Source organism: Hyalella azteca, unplaced genomic scaffold (assembly GCF_000764305.2).
Source record: "Hyalella azteca isolate HAZT.00-mixed unplaced genomic scaffold, Hazt_2.0.2 contig5826, whole genome shotgun sequence".
Lineage (NCBI taxonomy): Eukaryota > Metazoa > Arthropoda > Malacostraca > Amphipoda > Hyalellidae > Hyalella > Hyalella azteca.
The window spans coordinates 406,866-429,492 of record NW_025936006.1 but is presented as its reverse complement, the minus strand read 5'-3'; the positions used below and the strand labels follow the sequence as shown (position 1 = coordinate 429,492).

At 40.3% G+C, this 22,627-nt stretch overlaps 1 protein-coding gene across 1 annotated transcript; it reads right to left on the bottom strand.

Annotated features, from left to right (window-relative positions):
* Positions 1-248: 248 nt before the first annotated feature.
* Positions 249-22,369, bottom strand: LOC108676304 (involucrin-like). The gene is made up of 3 exons (XM_018164365.1): positions 22,297-22,369; positions 3,654-4,612; positions 249-392 (listed from the first exon to the last, which is right to left on the bottom strand). The coding sequence occupies exons 1-3, from the start codon at positions 22,367-22,369 to the stop codon at positions 249-251; spliced, it is 1,176 nt and encodes a 391-aa protein (XP_018019854.1).
* Between the last annotated feature and the right edge of the window lie 258 nt (positions 22,370-22,627).

Sequence of the window (22,627 nt, the reverse complement as noted above, 5' to 3'; positions counted from 1 at the left end):
TGCATTGGCTGAATAATTTATTTTATGCGATGCATGAGAGCGTGAACTGCGTGTCTAGACTACACGAGCCTTTTATCTGGTAGCAATACGAAGGATATTTTATCCGTAATTTTATTGAGTTAGTGATAATTTTCGACGCTACTCATGAGAAGTTTGAAAATGGAAATCTAGGTTTAAAAATAAATTGTAACTGCTAGTAAAAACCTTAGCGTCGTGGAGATCTAAGTAATTATTTCAGCCTTTTTTGGTTACATGATAAATTTCAGGGAGCGACTGTGCAGCAGTATTGCGCCGTCCATGCGAGCGCAGCCGGCGAGAGCAGCAGTGTTGCGCCGTCCAGGCACCGCAGGCGGGTTCCACTCGCTCAGACGACTCGCCTTCTCACTCAAGGTCTTAAAAACGAGCAGTTACTCTTCACTTTGCTACTCACTTCAGGAGTCAGTTTCCTTCGGCTCGCTAAATCCAATCCTGTAGAAGTTAAGCTCAGCTAATCCATTTAATTTAAAGCCCCCCTCGCGATGACCGTCGAGAAAACACACTCGAGATGGTCTTGGCATCGCTCCTCTTCCTCTCAACCACTTCCTGATTTGAGAAATTTTCAGACGTGAAAAATCTCCGCTTTCTTTCTTTGAACTAATGTACTGAAATGGAGAAGTGCTTCTGAATATTATGGCAAGGCCTTAAATTTTCTAAGCTTTATCCAATCCATTGATGTATTTATTGCATTTAATGAACCGCTACAATATCCGGGTGAATTTATTTCTCGATACTCGGCAAGCTGAAGGTGCGGCGAGCAAGGCAGCGTCAGTCAAGGGAACGTCAAGATAGCGGGAACTTCGAGATAGCGGGAACATCAAGATAATGGGAACGTCAAGATAGCGGGAACGTCAAGATAATGGGAACGTCAAGATAGCGGGAACTTCGAGATAGCGGGAACGTCAAGATAGCGGGAACGTCGAGATAGCGGGAACGTCAAGTTAGCGGGAACGTCAAGATAGCGAGAACGTCAAGATAGCGGGAACTTCGAGATGGCGGAAACGTCAAGATGGCGGGAATATCGCCGTCACTCACTTTTACAAATCCCTGCACTGTCCTGTACTACGTATTAGCTGCATTAATAGCATATACAACGCAGTTTTAAATGTTCATCGCAATTTATTTAATGAGGCTTCATATTGGCTTCTTTTGTTTGACATTCTTTCGTCCAAAAATTTCCTGTAAGGCATTAATAGGATCGCTCGGTTGCTGTCAACAGTTTTTGCCCTGAAACACAATACAGTGCTGTTTTTTCCTTAGACAACGTCGTACCCGAAGGTTTTACCCCAAAATGTTCCCTAGTAGCCTAGTAGGAATTTTTTTATCTCATAGATGCTGAGCCCGCAATTTTTCCGCCCTAGACTGGCTTGGCTCACCACTTTTACCCTGAAGGTTGGTGTTGACGCAATTTACGCAAGTGCTCGAGCTTTTCTAGCATCTAATTATATGCAAACGATGCCACAACGAGTGCTTTTGCCGATATATGTGCTTCCTAACGGGACTCTTTTGTTGCTTAAGTATGTAAATAAGAGTTGTTGGTCTGAGTATTCAACGAGATTTGGGATGAATTGAGCCGAGTTTTGGACAATGAATTATATGTAATTCGCTGCACTGATGAATTTTGCGTATGAGTTCTGAAGAAATCGAGCATAGATTATTTTGACACGAAAGGTAATTTTTTTGCTATTTATCATTATTACATAAATTTAAAGGAATTTTTTTAGACGATGAAATTATCGGAATTTTCCTCTTGCCCATAAGAGACCAATTGAAAAAGAGCTCAAAACTAATTAGAAAATTCAATGAACATATTTCACAGTTGAATTCAATAAGCTTCAAGTGTAAACGATTGGTGCATACCTTGATCTTTCTGAACAATTGATAATGTAAACCGAATATTTCAAGCACATTTTGGCTGACGTCAGGAATTATATTCTACTGAACGCACCCTGAATTTTTATTATTCATATTTTTATTATTTATAGTATTTTTGTTTATATTAATATTTTTTATGTTACTTATTGGCTAGAAAAGTGGAAAAATAAACGTAATTAAAAACGAATCTCTTCGTATAAGTAAGGTGTCGACTAAAACCGTTCACTTCCTGGCTATAGAAGTAAATGAGGCTTTATAGGCCTAATTAAACGGTTCAGTTAATTAGCTTCACTATGTTCAAAGTTTGAACTTCATGATCAAATTCTGCTCTACATAATAACTATTAGACTCCAGATTGTCGGGTTCCGATATAATATTTCATATGAACTGGAAAAAATTAGCTCATACTGTACTGTTATGTTATTCATGTATTTATTACTCATTCTTTAAGCTGTGTATGAAATAATTCATAAAGCACGAGAACACAATAAACGCCACATCCGTTATCAGTCATAGACTCAGAGAAAAAAATCGGTCGTATTGTCCAAATGTCACCCCACCAGGTCAATTCAATTTCCAGTTCATTTCATTAGCTTTACTGTGTTCAAAGTTTGAACTAAATAATTAAATTCTGCTGTACATAGTAACTACTTGAGCCCAGATCATCGGGTTTCCGATATAATATTTCACATGAAGAATAAATTTGGTTGCAAGAAGAAACAAAAATTTGTCGATCTGTGGTACAGTTTAAATCAAATGAAAACGGCTGCTCTTTTTAATGCTATTAGCTAACTTGCTTCGCGAAGTGATTGTCAATCCATTCATATTTTCTTAAGAAATAAATGCATATTGAACGAAGAAATAATGCTTGATAAGCGAAGAAAAAGATGCTACGAGTAGAGCTCTGCCTGATTGAGCTGGAGTTCCAGCAAAATTAAAACATCAAATATTAAATAAAAATAAATAAATAAATAAATAAAAATTAAATAAATATCGGAGTTTTGTTCATTCAACGTATCTATAGCGGAGGCGTTGTAGAAGAAACATTTATCGATACATTTTGCGCTCATTAAAATTGGAAGCTCTAGCTGGCGACGCTCGCTCAATTTGTCGGTCGATCCGCTGAAAAGTTCATCATTAGGCAATGGCGGTGAATTTCTTTGGGCTGCTGGAAATAGCATTAGCGTTTGGCACGAGTCTGCAGCTCATTTAAATATAATTAGATCTTGTTTGAAGTTTGCACTTGACTTCATCGAGCAAACAGCATCCACCTTGTGTCTATAGACCGCCTCGATTGGGAAACTTAAGAGAATTCATGTTACCTCAATAATACCTACGTTATAAAACTTTCAGGTTTGTTCATCACGACTAATATATAATGCACACTTTTGCTGGCAATGTCGAATAATAGAAAAATGCGCAAAATATTACAAATTACAAATTCGGCTTCAACGTCATATTTCAACTAAGGAATAAGTTCCAACCAAGGGCACCTTTACTGTGTGAACTGCTCGAAATAACGGCGAAAAACAGTATAAACAGCGTTCTAGTGGTCAGTCGGCCCATGTATATAAACCTCGTCGCCGTTTATTTTGCATGAATGTTTCGAGTTTTAAATGTAATTTTTCAAGCAAGTGCCAGCATTGATCAGTAGTGAAGACAGCATTGATCAGTAGCGAAGACAGCATTGATCGGTAGTGAAGACAGCATTGATCGGTANGCTTCGTGTCGGGACAACAGGCCTCGTGTTGCTGCTGCTGCAGCTTCGTGTCGGGACAACAGGCCTCGTGTTGCTGCTGCTGCAGCTTCGTGTCGGGACAACAGGCCTCGTGTTGCTGCTGCTGCAGCTTCGTGTCGGGACAACAGGCCTCGTGTTGCTGCTGCTGCAGCTTCGTGTCGGGACAACAGGCCTCGTGTTGCTGCTGCTGCAGCTTCGTGTCGGGACAACAGGCCTCGTGTTGCTGCTGCTGCAGCTTCGTGTCGGGACAACAGGCCTCGTGTTGCTGCTGCTGCAGCTTCGTGTCGGGACAACAGGCCTCGTGTTGCTGCTGCTGCAGCTTCGTGTCGGGACAACAGGCCTCGTGTTGCTGCTGCTGCAGCTTCGTGTCGGGACAACAGGCCTCGTGTTGCTGCTGCTGCAGCTTCGTGTCGGGACAACAGGCCTCGTGTTGCTGCTGCTGCAGCTTCGTGTCGGGACAACAGGCCTCGTGTTGCTGCTGCTGCAGCTTCGTGTCGGGACAACAGGCCTCGTGTTGCTGCTGCTGCAGCTTCGTGTCGGGACAACAGGCCTCGTGTTGCTGCTGCTGCAGCTTCGTGTCGGGACAACAGGCCTCGTGTTGCTGCTGCTGCAGCTTCGTGTCGGGACAACAGGCCTCGTGTTGCTGCTGCTGCAGCTTCGTGTCGGGACAACAGGCCTCGTGTTGCTGCTGCTGCAGCTTCGTGTCGGGACAACAGGCCTCGTGTTGCTGCTGCTGCAGCTTCGTGTCGGGACAACAGGCCTCGTGTTGCTGCTGCTGCAGCTTCGTGTCGGGACAACAGGCCTCGTGTTGCTGCTGCTGCAGCTTCGTGTCGGGACAACAGGCCTCGTGCTGCTGCGAAGAGGCTTCAAGTTTCCTCTTAGCTCTGCTCTGAGTTTTTGATGATATTATCACCTTCGCGCTCCTCTGTCTTCGGTAAGCGGTGTTAAGGGGAGGCACTTTTTCTGAAATTACAATGTCTCAATCAGTATGCGATTTAGATTTAAAAAATTCTACAAAATTTTGAGAATTCGTTGACGAAATTAATATTCTGACACTGAGGTTCCGTCATTATTTTTTATTAAAATTTTTAGATTTTATCCTATAAGATTTTGCGTGAGATTTGAATTTCAAGAATATTATCAATTCATGTGGTAAATGATAATTTCCAGAAATCGTCACGTTTATAAAAGGAAGTCAATCTTAAGTTCATTGAAATACTAAATGAAGTTGCTGAACTTAGTTTCAGAGCTCTAGCTGCACAGCCAGCTTCCTGGTAAAAAGTTGACTAGGAGATTATTTTTAAGAAGACACAACTCACCGCACCAAAACTTACTCAAAGTAAGGCGTGTGCGTGTCTGGCTGCCATCTTGCTAATAAAGTTTACACTTAGGCCAACACAGAGCCTCCGCCTCGCTTGTTTCCCTTGATCGTGTTCCTGTAACAGCTTCACGGCACGCGACTTGCTGCCTTATTCCCGTGAGTAGTCGGCGTCATCTTGTTGCTATTACACGCAGTTACATCGCTATAACCAACGTCATTTTCTTCTACAATCCATCATTTTATTTCTCAGAATTTTTTATTCGCCTTTTTTTTTAAATTCAGTAATATTGACTGTAAAAAGATGGCATCTTGTAACTATGCGGAAAAGCGTCAATTGGTATATTAGGCACAAAATGAAACATACAGGATACGCTAAAAATAAATAAATAAAATTACTAAAATGACAAACTTGTCTGCAAAGTCATTAGGTTCCTGCAATTTAGTGATAATTCCGCATACAAAGTTGACAACGACACTCTTAAATACACTCGTACGGTTCATAATTCACATGGTTCATCACAACACACGCCATGAACAACGTGTCGTCTTACATGGTTCACTAAAATGTTATCTAAGACAGCGTGTCGCAATGCAAAATATTTAGATAACTAAAGAAGTACAGGTTAGGTATTGTTATCCATTTTTTATTTATCATTTTTTTTCGAACAAGAAAACGCTTTTGTCGTCCCTTCGTTGACGGCGCTAGCCTGACTCATCACTAGCTCGCGTTTGTGCTTCGCGCGGCGGAGTTTCAAGCCTCGAGACAAATTTGGTTCCCTGATAAACTGAGCGGTCAGCAACTCAGAAGAAATCTTGGGGCCCAAAGTTTCTATAGTGAGTTTCCAAAAATACGACAGTTATGTCGTTCATCATTTTGATTGACATCCTGTTTTAACTCTCTTGCTGATCTATAAGGACGTCATATTCTTATTACGTTCATAATTGTTTTCACATAATTGTTGAATTGCTTTTGATCTTCACGATGTTTTCATCGTTCGTCGCCTACGCTCTTCCCATGAAGCTATATATGGACGGATATGAATAGAGTTTCCTCCTGCCCCCCGATGTATTTCGTTAGGACCTCCAACCATACCACCTATATTACCAGTAGTTGGATGTCATGTTTGATGTAATCGCTAAGTTCAAGTTCCCGATCTGGCGCCGCTGTATCAAAACTTGCTCAAACATAGGCATCAGCCTTAGTACTCGTAACGCCCCGATTACACGTAAAGACCTAAGTGTACATGGAGGCCAAGTACACGTAAGGACCTAACAACCTTACCCCAACTATAGCGAATGTGTCGCAGAGTCTCTAGCATACCTTAAACTTTGTTAGGGTAGATAGATACGATACTCGCAGAGTATTTTTCCTCTGTGATTGGGGGGTTAGGCGGCTTGAATAGCAGGCAATGATTTATGATAGTACAGCCCCAGAGATCTAGCGACTATCGTAGCGGTGCTTCCAGGCAGATTACACTGCAGTACATTAGTGTACCTACATGATGCTGTAACCTGTGTTATACAAAAAATTCTGTTATCTTATGCTAATAATAAATAAGGGTGAGTGTATGGACACCCCCACGATCCACCTAGTGTTCTTCCTCCCTCAAGGACCTCCCTAAATTGAATAGGAATTCTTACTTTAGGTGAGGACACGTCTCCTTTGCCGGCAAAATATCGTTGTCGATTTTTGGGGAAGACTTTCGATATTTCTAGGGCGAACGCAAAGTACAATATTCAGGAAATATGTTGGCGCTCCAAAGTGCTGCCTCAAATCGAGAAATTTTGGAACGTGCCCAAGGCCGCTGCACCGATGTCCTCGATTCGAAAAATTACCAGAAACCATTTCTTGGGGGCGATGAAGGTCGCTACCTCGCCGTGTTGCGGGGCCAGTGCTCGGCAAGAAGTACCGCGCGCGTCCGCCATTTCCAAATGAAGGCCTGGATGCGCATTTTCGAACCGACGATAAACTTGCAGGAAAATTAGCCCTGTTTTTACACTGGCGATGGCGTGTCGTGACCGAGGGTAGAGTGGATACAGTTTGTGTTGGACGGCACGCGAGGGAACTTATTTGGTACAGGAATACAGAAGCTTTAGCGCTGTGTTCAGTTGTAGCATTTTCGATAAACTAAACCTACTGCAGCTGCAAACTATTTTCATAATATTGTATATTTATGATTAATATCATGGAATTTCACATTGTTTATTATATTGTTATCACTCACATTAAAATGTCGTGCGTATTTTTCTATTAGTTTTTGTTTACAAAATATACATTAATGGTATTTAAATATTTGTTATACGTGCCAAATTTGGAGGTTTGAGAATAATGCGAGAGTTTCTAAAGCGTACCATTCATTTGTGAGACATTGATAACGCTAACCAAATTTACCAAAAAACAGTCTTTAGCTCAAAAATATTCGGCCAATAGTCCTTCCTCTGTTGGAAGAAGAAATTTCGAGTTTACGTAAACAAATCGGTAACTTGCAATAAATTTTCTATATACCGATTCCTAAATACGGTTATGTCAAGACTAATTGGAAGAAATATTGATAAATTCTTTGAGCATCACCAACCACTCAGAAAAAGGAGGGTCGTTACAATAAATATTTATTTTTTTTAATCTTGATAGAGGAACTTTGAGCCCCAAGATATCTTCTGAGTTGCTGACCGCTCAGTTTATCAAGGAACCAAATTTGTCCAGAGGCTTGAAAGTCCGCCGCGCGAAGCACAAAAGCGAGTTAGTGAGTCAGGCTGGCGCCGTGAATGAAGGGACGACAAAAGCGTTTTCTTGCCTTTTAACAAAATATAGTTAAGAATACCGGACCTGCATTACCCGAATTACCTAATTATTTTGCATTTCGACACGCTGCCTTAGATAATGTTTTGATGAACCATGGGACTCAACACATAATTAAACCGGTAATGTTAGGCTTGAGGCATGTTTCGGCATGGAGACACGGGAAAAAACGATCTTACTTTCTTTTACGATTATTGTTGTAAACTTCGTACGTGGGGTTAAGCCTGAATTGAAGAACATAGTTACATATCAGGCAAGTTTGTTGAGCTAATATTTCATTTATTTAATGTTTTTTTCCTGATTCTTGATTATGTTTTCTTGTGAGGTATAAATATAGATTAACGCTCATATATAGACGACAAAGACAGTTAGTGCACGCAGGAAGCAATGCTTCTGCTAACTGGCAAGTAACTTCATTCAGCGAATGCTGAATTAAATTTTTATTGATGATTGAAAATGAATTTTGGGAACACGCTTCTTTTTGCTAGTTTTTCACCGTTTTCGTTACATATTTAGGAATAGACAAAATAAATAAATACGAACGTATTTTTTGTACGTTCATCTTGCATAATTTTTTATACTGCATCATTTTCCTAAATAATTAATTTATACAAATAATATTTTTATTATCACAAGAAATTGTGCGGAAATATATTGCAGCGACTGGATAATCATGGTTTGGATAAGGTGTAATTATCATAGAAATTTCCAGGAGATGGTTTGAGTATGATGAAGGATGTTATCGGTGCCAAGGATGGTGAGGAATGTTTTCCACCCATCATGCATATAGCGTTTAAGTATCGTTGATTAAATGTTGTTTCAAAGAAGTCAACTCGAGATCAGCGTCGTTTCAAAGTAGTTGACTTGGAAGAGAGGAAAAGCTGCATTTTTCCCTGTCAGTGGTCGGTCTGCACCAGCATCACAGTTTTCTTCGCCAGCATTACAGTCTCTTCGTTCCAGGACCGCCAAGTGTAATAATCGAGTTGACAGAAGAAGTCTCCGGACATCGAACAAAATGGCCATACATTTGCCTGTTTGTGAGACGCGATACATAGACTGGCTCTGCACTTACTTGTTTATTCATTGAAGCAATTGCTGGGCAGTTGTAGCCATTGTGATGACCGCATAGAGACAGCCTGGACAGATGCATACGCTCTGAAGATCTATGAGATACATTGGCGTTATTTGCCTTGGGTCTAAAGAAGAGCATGAAGCTCAGGCTACACGACACCCAACTTGAACGACATTGCTGAACAGACGCGGGATGCGTTCCTCGTTATTGTTTAAACTTTACATATTTTAATAATTAATTTTGTTGTAAAGTATTGCCCATGTGAACTTGACGGTCAAATAAATGTTCTGACAATAAAAAAATTGACTAATATTAATGAAATCATTTGCATTCATTAAACAAAAATGCCATGACTAGAATATATTCCTCCAAATTACTCTCATAATCTGGACACTTTCAACGACTGGAACTGCTTTGTGAGATAATGGAAATTAATAATATACGTTTAAAAATTATTTTTTAAAGACAACACTTCCAAAGAATCCAGTATCTCCAATCTTACAGATGTACAATGAATTTATCATCTAATTTTCAAAAATTAAAAAAATTAACTTTTCAATTTTTTTAAATATATACATTTGTTTAATAGATAATTTTTTTTCAAAATTATTTATTCTGTTAATTGATTCATGTATTGCCTCTGACTTCACACAAGTGTGCAAAATTTCAGATCAATTAGACAGGTAAAAGTGTGTCAAATATCAGTTATAAGATTTGTAGCTGACAAAATTATTTTTTCAATTTTTTTAATTATGGAAAAAAAAATTTTTCATTTGTAAAATAATTTATTTTGACATTTGATTCATGCATTGTCTCCAACTTTACACATGTGTGCAACATTTCAGATCGATAGGATAAGTAGAAGTGTATTAAATTTCGATTACAAGATTTGTAGCAGACAGACAGACAGACAAACAGACAAGAAGTGAAGTTAAAGAGAAGTGTTGTAAAAATGGGGCGACAGGCAATTGGTCTGTGGGGTGCTTCATCCTTAACAAATTCTCTCACTAAATGATTTCCATATATTATCAGTGGTCGTATGGGTGAAATTGGAATATTTTATTGCTCATATCTGTAGAAATCCTTGTTTAAATAATTCTCTTGTAGGTGAAACAAATTTAATGGTCAAAACACCAAATATTCTGTGCATGCAAATGCTTTAACAGGCCAGACGAGCGTCCTAATTACAGGGCGCGCTTTCAACAAAAAGTTTCCGACCACATTCTTGAGTAAACGTGACCACACGCACGAGAGTTTCTTAAAAATGATACGAAACTGACGGCAAGTCCTATCTGTGATATTGCCGCGTTATTCAGTGCACGTAATGTAAATCGATCTGTATTGCCACTTCATCATCATTATGCCATTCTGGTATAAAACTATTTAAACTTAAAAAGGATTTTTCCCATGCACAGACGTAGATCGACTCGTTAAGAGATCCTAAAGTTGCGAATATGTTTTCGAGTCTCTACCTGCACTTTAAACAAACCGTCAAAGAAGATGGGCTTTACCACTAACTCCTGTGGTGTGAGCCTCATTGTGGTTGTTCAAAGCACACGGCCTCACTGTAACAACACCGTTCACAACTCAGCCGCATTTTATAAATCTACCTGTCACAGACGTTCACTGTAGATAAGTTCACTCACACTTCCACATTGTGAATTTTTACATCCCACAGTCCTGATGTGAAAGTGATACTCACTGGGAAAGTATCTACCACTGCCACAGTGTGAATGTGCATTGCTAACTGAGATTATTTATACGAGTATGTAAGGCTCATGGCCTCGCAACGCATACGCAGCACTCACCTTACGCCGCCCAATTCTAAGCGTAAGGGCCAAGTAACACGTCATTGCGACGGCCTTGTGCGTGCGTTTAATTTGAGATGTGACGTCTCTGAACCGTCGGGCGCGCCTCAAATTCGACAGAAACTTCCACCACAATTTGTTGAAGCTTCGCTCAGTGTCAGCGTAATTATCGGAGCGAAAACACACGCGGGAACTTCAGCCGCTGCTGGCACTGGACACACGTCACACCGCGGCCACGTCCGTCGCATCGCGTTGCTTTGAACCTCCTTCAGGACCTGCGAGATTTCAGGTCTTAATTCCAGTACCTACATCTGTGTGGTATATGCGCGCATGATGTTGCTGTAAATTATTTAAGAACATACGAGCGCCATCTACTTATATTGCGCGCCTGAGATTTTACCGAACCGGAATGTACAGGGATTTTTGTTTAAAAAATATATAATAATAATTAATAAGCGTAGACTTCTTATTTGCATATCGGACATTAAATGGGGAGATAATAACTTATGATAACAAATTGAACTTTGGTAGTTGTGCGTGAACACCAACTGTGGTATATGGTACATAGCTCCCTTTTCTCTTAGTTTGCCATTTCTCTCCAAAGGAGCTCAAAAGTGAATCGGTAGCCGATCTTTGGTAGGAATAGCATTAGCAGGACCCATATAACCATTCCCCACGGGAGCGCCGCTACGTCACACGTCGCGAAGGCTTTTAGTCTTCGTTTCGCCTGGGGAACGTTTCTGCATTTCATTAGACCGTAGATACGAGCGGTCGCGGAAAAGTCTTCAGCGACTCGCCTCTTCATAGTCCCACTTAGAGTTTAATTTAAGTCAAGTGTTGACTTTTCAATGAAGTCTTGGTCTTATTTGCCTCGTATTTAAATTACACTTCAAACTGGCTTTCGGAATTGAAGCCGTGACCCGATGGATGAGCCAGCGTAACCTGTATCGTCTCCCTTCGGCTCGAAATAGCGTTTCATGGCTCAGTCGATGTATTACGATTCTATAGTTAATATTGCGCTGCATGAGATACATGCTAAAATACACGTGTATTTAGTTAAAGTCAATTACAAATTGATAATGAATCCTATACGTGAGTCTAGTAATAATTTGGTTCAATGTGCAAATGATTGTCGCGGCATAATCTTGAATTTCGGCTGTGAATTTTTTCAGCTATGATCGCTACAGAAGCTGGAGTTGAAATAGTTTCTTAACATGTTGAGGATATCAGAAGAGGCTTAATAGGTTTATCTCGTGACATATGCACGTGAGGAAGCAACCTGTGGCAAAAGATAAAGAGACCGTACAGATGATGCAATGTTTAACTGTCTTCATCTGACATCTCTGGCCCGCCACATGAATTCCATCAATTAAGATGACTGTAACAATCATCTAAACAGGGCACGGCAATTCCGCCAAATTAAAAACATAGAGTTTATCCAATTATCGGGCTGTCCGACTGTCCGATTACGTCGTTAAGTGCAGACAAGCACGCGAGGTTTTGGCTTCTGCTTCAACCATGAACTCCTCTGGACGATATGAGTGACCGAGCATGACCGGGAGCCTCCCAAACGCACCATATTCTGAGACAGGGCTAGGGAAACGGCAGTAGTTAAGAAATCTTTTATAATAGATATAAATTCGATTCTAAATATTAAAAAGAGTATGAAATGAGATAAAAGAACTAAATTCGGTTAAATTTGAACATTCTGCGATTTTATAAGTTTTCACGTAAAAAAATAACGAGAAAGAAGAGCTTTAATTTTCAGGTAGTGAATATATTTTTTTAATTTAATTAGGTACTAAGATGCACATTGAAAATTAATACAAAGAGGCAATTAATAGTGGATCTGCATAGATTTTTAACACGTTAAAGTCTTGAAACCCCTCGAGTAAGCGACTTAACTTGAACTTCGTAGTTGCGAACTCGAATTTACTTTCCACCAGCACTGAAGAGCGACTCGCGTTCAGTGAGTTAAAGCTCATCTAATTTAGATAGTTAACATTGCAGCGCGACCTGTCCTGAGCGATCGGGTGCAGGGACAGCGGGACAGAATTCCTGCATCGGTCGAAGCTCTTATCGGTCGTAACAAAATTAATTATGAAGCCCTTACTCTGGCCGAGTGTTTACTCGAGTGGTGCTTGTTCTGCTGCTGACTTCTGAAGTCGCATTAAGAACTTGTCGAGATTTTAATTGATGGTAGAGAGAAGTGGCTTGACAGCGCTTGGTGATTCCCTGACCTCCAAATATTATTCAATGAATATTTGAAGAGCTCATCATAGATTTAGCGAATCAGGCGAGTAATGAATCGTGTTGGATATGCTTCCTTATTTCGGTTTCGTGAGCCTCGATTTTGCTGGTTAGAGATGCATGTGTTGTTTTAAACTTTTTAGTTATGGACGTGTGCAATATTTTTAACCAAATTCAATTAATTGAATGAAGCATTTACACGTGACTGATTTGTAGCTCTATAAGCGCCATTGCTCGACTGCAATCGTGTGAGCGATTAAGTTTGCACAAAGCTATATTATTCCTGATTTTTTCTCTGCAGTCTTCACCCACCTCAACAGACATCACTTGCATGACTTTTTCATGTTTCTTGATGCATTCGGAGGAAAATGAATTCAGGTCGTTTTCACAGTTTAATGTTTATGCCTCAACTAAATGCATCATTGTCAACGCTGAACACTATCTTGCTGGCACCCGCGATACACGGACGACGAATTCCATTCTTCACGGGGGGTTTGTTTATGTTTTCCATGGCGGGGAAATAATGTCGGTTCATGACGAGTCTCCGCCTTGTTGGCCTTGGATTTGTCCTCGTTAAAGAAAAATAACAAAATTATAACTCGGTGAGAACTGGCACTCTTTCTGCAGCCTAATGCGCCCGTCTGCCCAAAGCTGAGTTTCCATTTGACCAGGAATCTTCGGTTGAAAAATGTGCTTGAAAACCTAGACAAGGACGTTCTTTGCGGTGTCGACAGCTCGTTCGCTTTGCTTCGGAGCTTCGCTGTGCAACTTTTTGTTTTTAACATAAGACAAAGAAAAAAAGCTTTTTGGGGAAGAAACGTTGCCGGCGTAAGTTTGACTGGAGTAGAAAACTGTATGTTTTTTGCTCCCTGCCACGAGGAAGCCATTCATTATCTTTGCCTGTCAAAGAATTTTCACTTCCGTTCATATGAAATTCCAACTTGTGTGCCTCACATTCAAGTTTTGAGCCTTCTTATAAAAAGTCTTGCGGTGTTTACGGATGCTGTCTTCTCTTGTTCACACAAGTTTCATGTGCATATAAGTCCTGACTGGCTTCAGCTCCAACTTTATAAAGCAAATAATTACGTTATTCTAGAGAAGTTAAAATTAATGTTCTTGCGATGACATTGCAAGTTACATTTGTAACAATATTGCTATAAATTCACTATATTACGACAGGGTGTAGAAAAGACGATCATGACGGTAATCAAGTTATAGTGCATGAATATCGAAACAAAAGACAAATTTTCATCGGCTCGCCGCGCTCAGATCCACGTATCGATTTCGAGCAGATTAAAGAGATTCGTCTCAGTCTCAGGAGTTATTCCCGCCATGCTAATGTCTGAGCGTGGGCCGCAGTCGTTTTAGGGCTTTAGTCAATCGATTTAAAATACTCGGTTGCGTCTGGGCGGCCGAACGTTAGTCATTTAGTTTCCACTGATGATATAAAGATGATACTCAAAGAAGACACCCGTGAGCTGGCAAGCCAGATCAGTGGCATGGCTTTACTCGTCTCATTTGCCAGCGTCGGCTGTTCTCCTGAATGCTAGCGAGACAGTCGATCAGTCAATGTCAAGTGACTTTCACACCTTTTTCTCGCATGCAACGTTAAATTACTCTTTTTATTCACTAGGGATCCTGAATTAAGTCGCTGGAGCAATCCATCTCCCGCGATACCTCTCGCTCGAATTTGTCGGGGCAATTTAGTCGCACGCGTCGGCAACGCTTCTGTTGGGTTGTAGGTCTATTTTTACTTACAGGCTTATTACTGTGGAACTTGACACATTTCCAGTGAATTTCTGTACCAATGACGTCTCAATAATGGGATTATCTTCTAGAAAGTTTGACTCATTGTCAATACATTGGAGTCGATGAGTGGCATATGCATTCTATCGTGACAACACATGTGGACAAGGGCGTTAAGGGGATCGACCTCAGCAAAAATTTCAATTTTGGCGTTTTTCGGTTTTTGTGCTCATCTGAAAGCTGCAATTCTGCTCTTTCCAATGGTACCACTGCCATCGCTGTACGCCAATATTTACGTTCATAACGTCTCTTTAAAGGGAAGCGGGTGGGAGAGTTCTTTAAGTATTAGATATAAAGTAATTAGCTGCTGAAATCTTTGAATATAGTTTCTACTTGAGTTGTGCTGCAGTTACATGCTTAGTCTCATCTTAAAGCTGACATTCTGAGCTTTTCAACGATACCACTGCGATCCATTTACGTCAATATTTACGGACACAGCGGGGCTTTAATGAGGGGCGGGGGGTGGAGTTCCTTCACAAATAGACCCAAGGTAATTCACTTTGCGCTGTAATAATTGTGTACTGAGCTTAGCATTATTGTGACATGCTGCGCTGTAATAATTGTGTACTGAGCTTAGCATTAACGCATCACATTCATTTCTTAGTAAAGCAGTAAACCTCGGCAATTTTTCTGTTATTCTCCATCCATCGTTACATAATTTAATTTTAATTATTACAATTCTAACTTTACCATATAATGGTAGTTTTTATTTCTGTCATCGACTATGATGTGGTTAGGTTCATCAGATTCATACTTTTTACTGCTAGAAAACTGCCAACAATTTCGCCTGGATTGTTTGAAGAGCCCAGCCAGGCCAGGACTCTCGTGTCTGTTGATCGTGACACTAAAAACGCTCTTTTGTAAACCACAGCACAACTCATGGCTGCGTGCCACCGTTAATTTCAATTGTATTTTATTTGTCCTTGCATCGTGAATTCAGAATGCCGACATTTAAAGTAATTCTAGTTTTGTAGTCGACCAGCTGGAGCAGAGCTTTGTGATTCCATCAATAATGAAACATTCATGTGAAGATCCAATTGCAGTTTGGAACATTTTGGAAGAGACATTTTAAATATTTTGTCGTATTATAAGCAAACGGCTGTTGTGGAGGTTGTTTTCAGTGGATTATTTCTACTATAATGCATCTTAAGTTTGTTCACAGCCTTTAAATAAATTCCGTCATCGAAATTTTCCGATAGCTTTGAAAGCAGTGTTTCAATAACAGACTTAAAATATATGAAAAAATATTGTCGTGGATGTTATAAATTTTTTAAGACATTATTTATAAATTATTTTCATCAGATGCACATGCCAAATTCTATACAATTATTATGCTAAGTCATCAATGGAAGCATTAAACTTCTTGCATGGCGTTCCTAGTGGCGCTAATCAAGAAAAAACTTCTGAAGCAATCAGGACGCAATGGGGCGAACACCAGTAAAGTGATCAGCCATTTACCGTCATAATACAATATACGCGACGAAGTTCAATTATTTAATTTATTACACTGTTTTATCCACCGTTTTTTTTTGCAACAGCGTAATTGCTGAGTGTAGAGATGTAGCAGCATCGTGTTGCAGCATCAGCTGATACGAGTTGTTGCGACATCTTGCGACTGGAGTTGTAGCACAATTTAAGTTCCTTGTTGTAGCAGTAGCAGCAGTGCTACTCGTGTTGCTACTGCAGCAGCTGCGTGTCGGGCCAACAGGCCTCGTGTTGCTACTGCTGCAGCTGCTGTCTCTTATACACATCTAGATGTGTATAAGAGACAGGCTTTTATGTCAGGATATAATGTTTGTTTGCTTGTAGGTCAGGATATAATGTTTGTTTGCTTAATTCTATGTCAGGATGTAATGTTTGTTTGCTTCTACGTCAGGATATAATGTTTGTTTGCTTGTAGGTCAGGATATAATGTTTGTTTGATTCTATGTCAGGATGTAATGTTTGTTTGCTTATAAGTCAGGATATAATGTTTGTTTGCTTTTATGTCTTGTTTTTTTTTTGTTTGAATGTTGACAGATATTTGTCAGGGGCTCCATTGAACTCGAAAATCCATGGTTCAAAAATTTTTGCTCAACCATCAACCCAAATAAGTTACAAGGATACCAATGGCTTGTGTTGTAGTTATGTTTGGTGTGATGTAGTGATGACCGGTAGTATGTGATGCGGTGATGCCTGGTGTGATATTTACGCGGTAGTGACGCTTTACTTGGTGCTTGTTGTAGTGAGGCTTGTTGTGTCTGGTTTTAATAAATGATGTTTTTTTTAGTTAAGATTAGTGTGGGTATTATTGAAGTTTGACATGTGTGTGTTGTAGTGAGTTTTATTGAGTGTTTTAGTTTAATTGTTATTTCCATATTATTTTGATGCTTGATGCGTGTTTTATACACGATTTATTTCAAATTATATTCTTAATATTTTTCAGGACATCAAACATTATTCGTTAAAATAATGTAGGGGAACATTATGTGCGCCTGAGAACACCAATATTTTAGTGTCTCGAAAGGCACTTTGTCTCGCGTTTCAAGAAGCAATATTTTAGAGGCCTGTCCGCTACACCAGGACGCTCTCAGCCGAGAAAAAACATCGAAACCTTGCGTAACAACTGCACCGGTCGCTTGATACCTTACCTTGAACTTATACTTACAACCTGCGCCTTGGCGACAATGGTAACGATTGTTTTAGCGCATTTTCTCATTTACGGAAAAAAGCGCTTTTGTGCTCGTCATGTCCGTCCGTCCGTTACGTCCTTCCGTGACGGACGGACGGACGTGAGAAAAAGCGCTCTCTGTCACTCACTGCAGTGAGTACTGATCTAATTTTTGGGGGTATGCTATTGATCATTGCAATCGGCTACCTGCATGTTTAATCAAGGAATCTCCCATAGGCTGGAAAGTAAAAAAATTCAATCCAGATCGTAAAGCCAAGATTTCATATTATTTTTGTTAGTCGAAGCTTTACAAATTGTCTAAGATTTTGTGATAGCTTTTTAATTGTATTAATTTGACATCAGAAAGGATTGGAATTCAAGAAATGGAAACATAGTGTATTGTGTCCGTTTAAGATCATTTACGCGAGATTGAAGTTCTTTTAATTTTTTTCTTAAAAGTTTGAACTGATGTCTTATTTGGAGTCAGTAAATTGGTCATCGTAGCGAGGAAAAATTTAAAGTATTTAATTGAAAGCTTTAAAAAAATTTCAAATTTTCAAATTTTCGTTTATTTTCATACAATACAAGATTCGTATTTAAAAAAACAGTTTCATTTCACAAAAAAGAAAAAATTAAGTGTTCCTCAAACTTTCTCTCAAACAAAAATATTTTAAATTTTTGAAACTGCGAAGGGCTTTGGACAAACGCAGAGAAGGCCCATTTGCTGTCCCTATTACAGCATGGCTCCACATTATGAAAAAGTGCATTAAAAAAGATTTAAATTTATAAACTTTAAGCGCAGGACGTAGAACTTTAAGCGTAAAAGTTTGTGATCCTTCCTGCCTGAAAGTTAGCGGCGACAGAAGTAATAATCCGTTTATTTTGAATCGCATTTTAAGTGATTCTTTTTATCTTGACTCGGGAGCAGAGCCTGCAAGAAGTTCTGCCATGACTGAAGTTAGGCCACGCTACTCATGACCCTAGATATGCTAGAGGCTCCTGATGGCGGGATGCTACTAAATCTATAGAGAGGCTTGAGGCTCTAGATTCCGTGATGCTACTAAATCTATAGAGAGGCTAGAGGCTCTAGATTCCGTGATGCTACTAACTCTATAGAGAGGCTAGAGGCTCTAGATTCCGTGATGCTACTAAATCTATAGAGAGGCTAGAGGCTCTAGATTCCCTGATGCTACTAAATCTATAGAGAGGCTAGAGGCTCTATATTCCGTGATGCTACTAACTCCATATAGAGGCTAGAGGCTCTATATGCTCTGATGCTAGGGACCGTATAGAGAGGCTAGATGATCTGATGCTAGGGACCATATAGAGAGGCTAGAGGCTCTAGATGGCGTGATGCTACTACCTATGTAGAGGCTAGAGGCTCTATGCTGTAATGCTAGGGACAGTATAGAGATGCTAGAGGTTCTAGATGCTGTGATGGACGTCGGGAAACCAAAACGTTTAGATTGCAAGTCGGCAGCCTTCGTCGTGAAGACCTGGATGTCCCGGCTCTAGAAATCCACGATGGGACAAGCATGCATGAATCTGGTTAATCACAGGACATAAATTTATGTGTTAAAATGTGTTAGAAGTGTGCCGTGATTTATCCGATGGCTTCGATAATTGTATTCCATCATTCTGTTCTAGGAGGTCAAAGTTAAAGCTTGCTGTGAGATCTCAGTGACAGAGATTGTTTTAAATTGAAAGGTTTCATAAACGTTCTAACCACTAATTATTGAGATAAGACCAGCTGTGAATATTACTCAATCGAGATTATTTACTAACTATTTAATTAGTCTGACCCGCTCTGGTCATCACACATAGTTATGGTCGAGCCAGCGGGCGAGCACTACAAACTCTTGTGGAATTAATGAAGCTTAATAATGGCACCAAATGACTGACCAGCCTACATAACTTGCCGTTCGTCGACTGATAGCAGGCCGTCGATTTTCTTCTGTAAATTCTGATAGGGTGTCATGGCCTCACCGATCTTCCAAACGTGCGCAGTTACTGAGGCTCTGACATAAATGAATAAACTTTCAAGGTATTCACAGCGCCATTGAGCAGCAATGTAATTGCAGTTCAAACTATGTACCGTTCACCCACGCCATAATTTAGGTGTAATGGAGTAAGAAGAGATGCAATTGCAGAATTTGATCAAGTCCCATTAATCCAAAACTTTTAAATTAATTTATTCTCATTAATTACGCATTTTGAACAGAAATTATTTTTTTAGAATCCAGAAGGCGGTGCGTAAAGAATGCCGAGAATTTTCGTGCCACTCATTACAATAAATACGTAATTATTTTATGCGATGACGACCACGAATTCAACGGCCACGAATTCACCGGCCACGTATTCACCGGGAGAAACGCATTCTGCAGATCATTTGTCAGAATGCAGAGTAATTGGCGCATCGGTGTGTAGCTAATATTAAACACACCGACAAGGTGAATGAATATTCTTGACAAGACACTAACAACACGAAATAATATTCGGTTATCGCGATACGTTTCATCCAACGCCAGGATGAATTTTACCATTGCGAAGAATTATTCTTTTTTCCTAACTGATATCCTTCTTAAAGCTGACGTGAATGAAATTAATTAAACCTCATAAACAATTATTTTTTATGAGTAAATAAGCATAGGAATAAAGTAAAGCACCGGGAGGACCGTAGCCTCCGGCGAGCGCTGTTATTCACAGACGACTACTTCGCCACACACAGAGAAATGAGTGAGGCATTGTCCAAGTAGCGATGCAAGTTTAATCCTTGTGTGGGTAATCCTGACTCGGTTTGGCTAAGAAAAAACTGAGTATCATTGCTACGTGCAGTAAGTGCGTAATTATTTGGACAATATGTGTCAGTAATTTTTGTAAACGCAACATAGTCGCCATATTTCAGTCTCTTTTGCTGTCCAATTCCCCGCCCCGAGGGAACAGCTTCCCCGAGCTGCTCTTCGCCTACCCAATGGTTGGCGCACGCAGAGTAATGAATGGGCCAAATTGTCCGAATAGACGCATTTCCACACAGCAGAGAGCGGACGTAGCACTGAGACGTCCTTCTGTCTTGTCAAAATGGGTCAGGATGACCCATAATAGAACAAAAAGTGCTTCCTTATTTAGACCAAGTCTTACTCATTTTTCTGTGAGAGACCTCGGCCCAAAAGAGAAAAAAAGAACGTAATTTATAGGCAAAGAAATTGCCCAACCACCGCAAGTCCGTCGGATGTAAGTTTACTTGCCAGTAAAGAACTCCCAAAAAACCACAGTGTACCTGGGTTAGGAAAATAAAGAATTTCTTCTCACAAGTTTGAATTTCATGTAGTAAGTTAAATATCGGACCCGCGTTGTGCGGGACACGCAATTGACATCTCGCGCCCACTAAAAGAATGGCTGATCTTCTCTGCCCAGGTACACTCAGGCAAATGATTGGGACTTTTTGGAAATAGTGAGGTAATTTTTGCGCTTGTGTATGTCATTCTGACGGGAGTGTCATCAAAAGCGGTATCAGTGCTACGTTCACTCTCTACTCGTGCTGCGGGTAAGGAAGTGGATAAGTATAAAGGCATTATGAGCCATTCATATTTGTTTACTGGCGGATCAGAAATCTTTGGCCAGCAACACTGCCAGTCATTTGAGATTGTTGGTTTTGTTCTAATTTAATTTTGGACGAATCGTTCGCGTAAAAAAATATGATTTTGCTTCTTTCACAGAAATTTCTCTTCATATGACATCATTTTGATAACTAAAATCCTTATTCTGAATATGTTCTTACTTCTTATATGTACAGACTGGGGTCAATGTCTCTGCAGCGTTTGTAAACGTTCCAAAACGTTTAATTTCTTTATTAAAATCACGAAAATTTCTATACGGTTAATATACTTCATACACATATTATGACCATATATATGTAATACTAATTATAATTTGCCTAGTTACGTAAAACCACGCAAAGGCAAATAAGTGATCTGGCAAGGAAATTAATTATTTAAGACTATTTTGTTGCAGATAAGTCGTATCACCATCGCAGTAATTAAACACGACATGTCAGTGGCGACCGTCAGTTTTCATTTGGAGTTCGATGAGCAGAAGAGAGTGAGACCATATCTGAGTACTTATTTTTTCAGGTTCCTTAACATAAAAACTCGCATATACGTTAAATCTACGTAAACGGCAGGCAAACTTCGTTTCTAACGTTTTTTAGCGCATTTTCTCATTTATGGAAAAAATGCGCTATTGTGCTTGTCATGTCCGTCTGTCTATTCGTCTCTCTGTCCGTCCGTGACTTTACGTTTTCGTCGAAGAGAAAATGCGCTCTCTGTCACTCACTGCAGTGAGTACTGAGTTATATTTTTTGAGGTTGCCTGCTCACCCCATGGGATGTTTTGAAGAGGGAGGCGTGAAGGGATACTTCCTAGCCCCCCAGGAGATAATTTAAACAGGAGGTGTGAGGGGGTAACCCTCGCTCCCCCAGAGGATATTTTGAACAGGAGGCTTGAGAAGGGACTGCCTCTTCATCCCAGGGGAAGCGTAGAACAGGGGATGAGCGGGGTTTTAATCAGGGGACGCTGTCGTCGACGGCGGGTGTCGCAGTTTATGGCGATTGCGGCGCAGGGCTGCGAGGCGGTCACTGGTGCTGGAGGGCGGCGGGGATATTGAGGGATTCTACCAACACCTGGCCTCTACCTGGGCTGAAGGCCTCCAATGTTATCTAACGTGGCCTCTACCTGGGCTGAGGGCCTTCAATGTTATTGAACGTGTTCCTCTAATGTTACCTCACTTGGCATTTACCTCTGCCTCTAATGTTACCAATCTAATGTTACCATTTACTTGTGCTGAGGACCTCTAATGTTACCTATCTTGACCTCTACCTGTGCTGAGGGCCTTTAATGTTATCTAACGTGGTCTCTATCTGGGCTGAGTGCCTCCAATGTTACCTATCTTGGCATTTACCTGTGTTGAAGGCTTCACCTTATCTGGGTTCACGCAGACCCTCACTCGCTCAGTCATTGTAACACATTTTGACTGGGGAAGAATGAATAAATATATTTTCACTCTCTAGCCCACGCTAAATGACAAATTGCCTTAGATCTATGCACATGCTCTTTAGATACCCTGTTATGGAATTATTTGTCATTCATGCGTGCAATGATTATAGAACCACTCACACTTTAAGAGGCTTCCGAATCCTTTGTCACTTCGATGAATGTTACCTCGTCAACACATTTTTATTTAGTATGATGTTTTTATCATCATATGGAGCGCAGC

Excerpts from the sequence above, each read along its gene's own strand:
- LOC108676304 (XM_018164365.1), bottom strand. The coding sequence starts at position 22,369 with ATGACTGAGCGAGTGAGGGTCTGCGTGAACCCAGATAAGGTGAAGCCT. Across the intron at positions 4,613-22,296 it reads ACAGGTAAATGCCAAGATAG|AAAAAGTGCCTCCCCTTAAC; the intron begins GTAACATTGGAG and ends TTGTAATTTCAG. Across the intron at positions 393-3,653 it reads TGCAGCAGCAGCAACACGAG|ACCTTGAGTGAGAAGGCGAG; the intron begins GCCTGTTGTCCC and ends CTCGTTTTTAAG.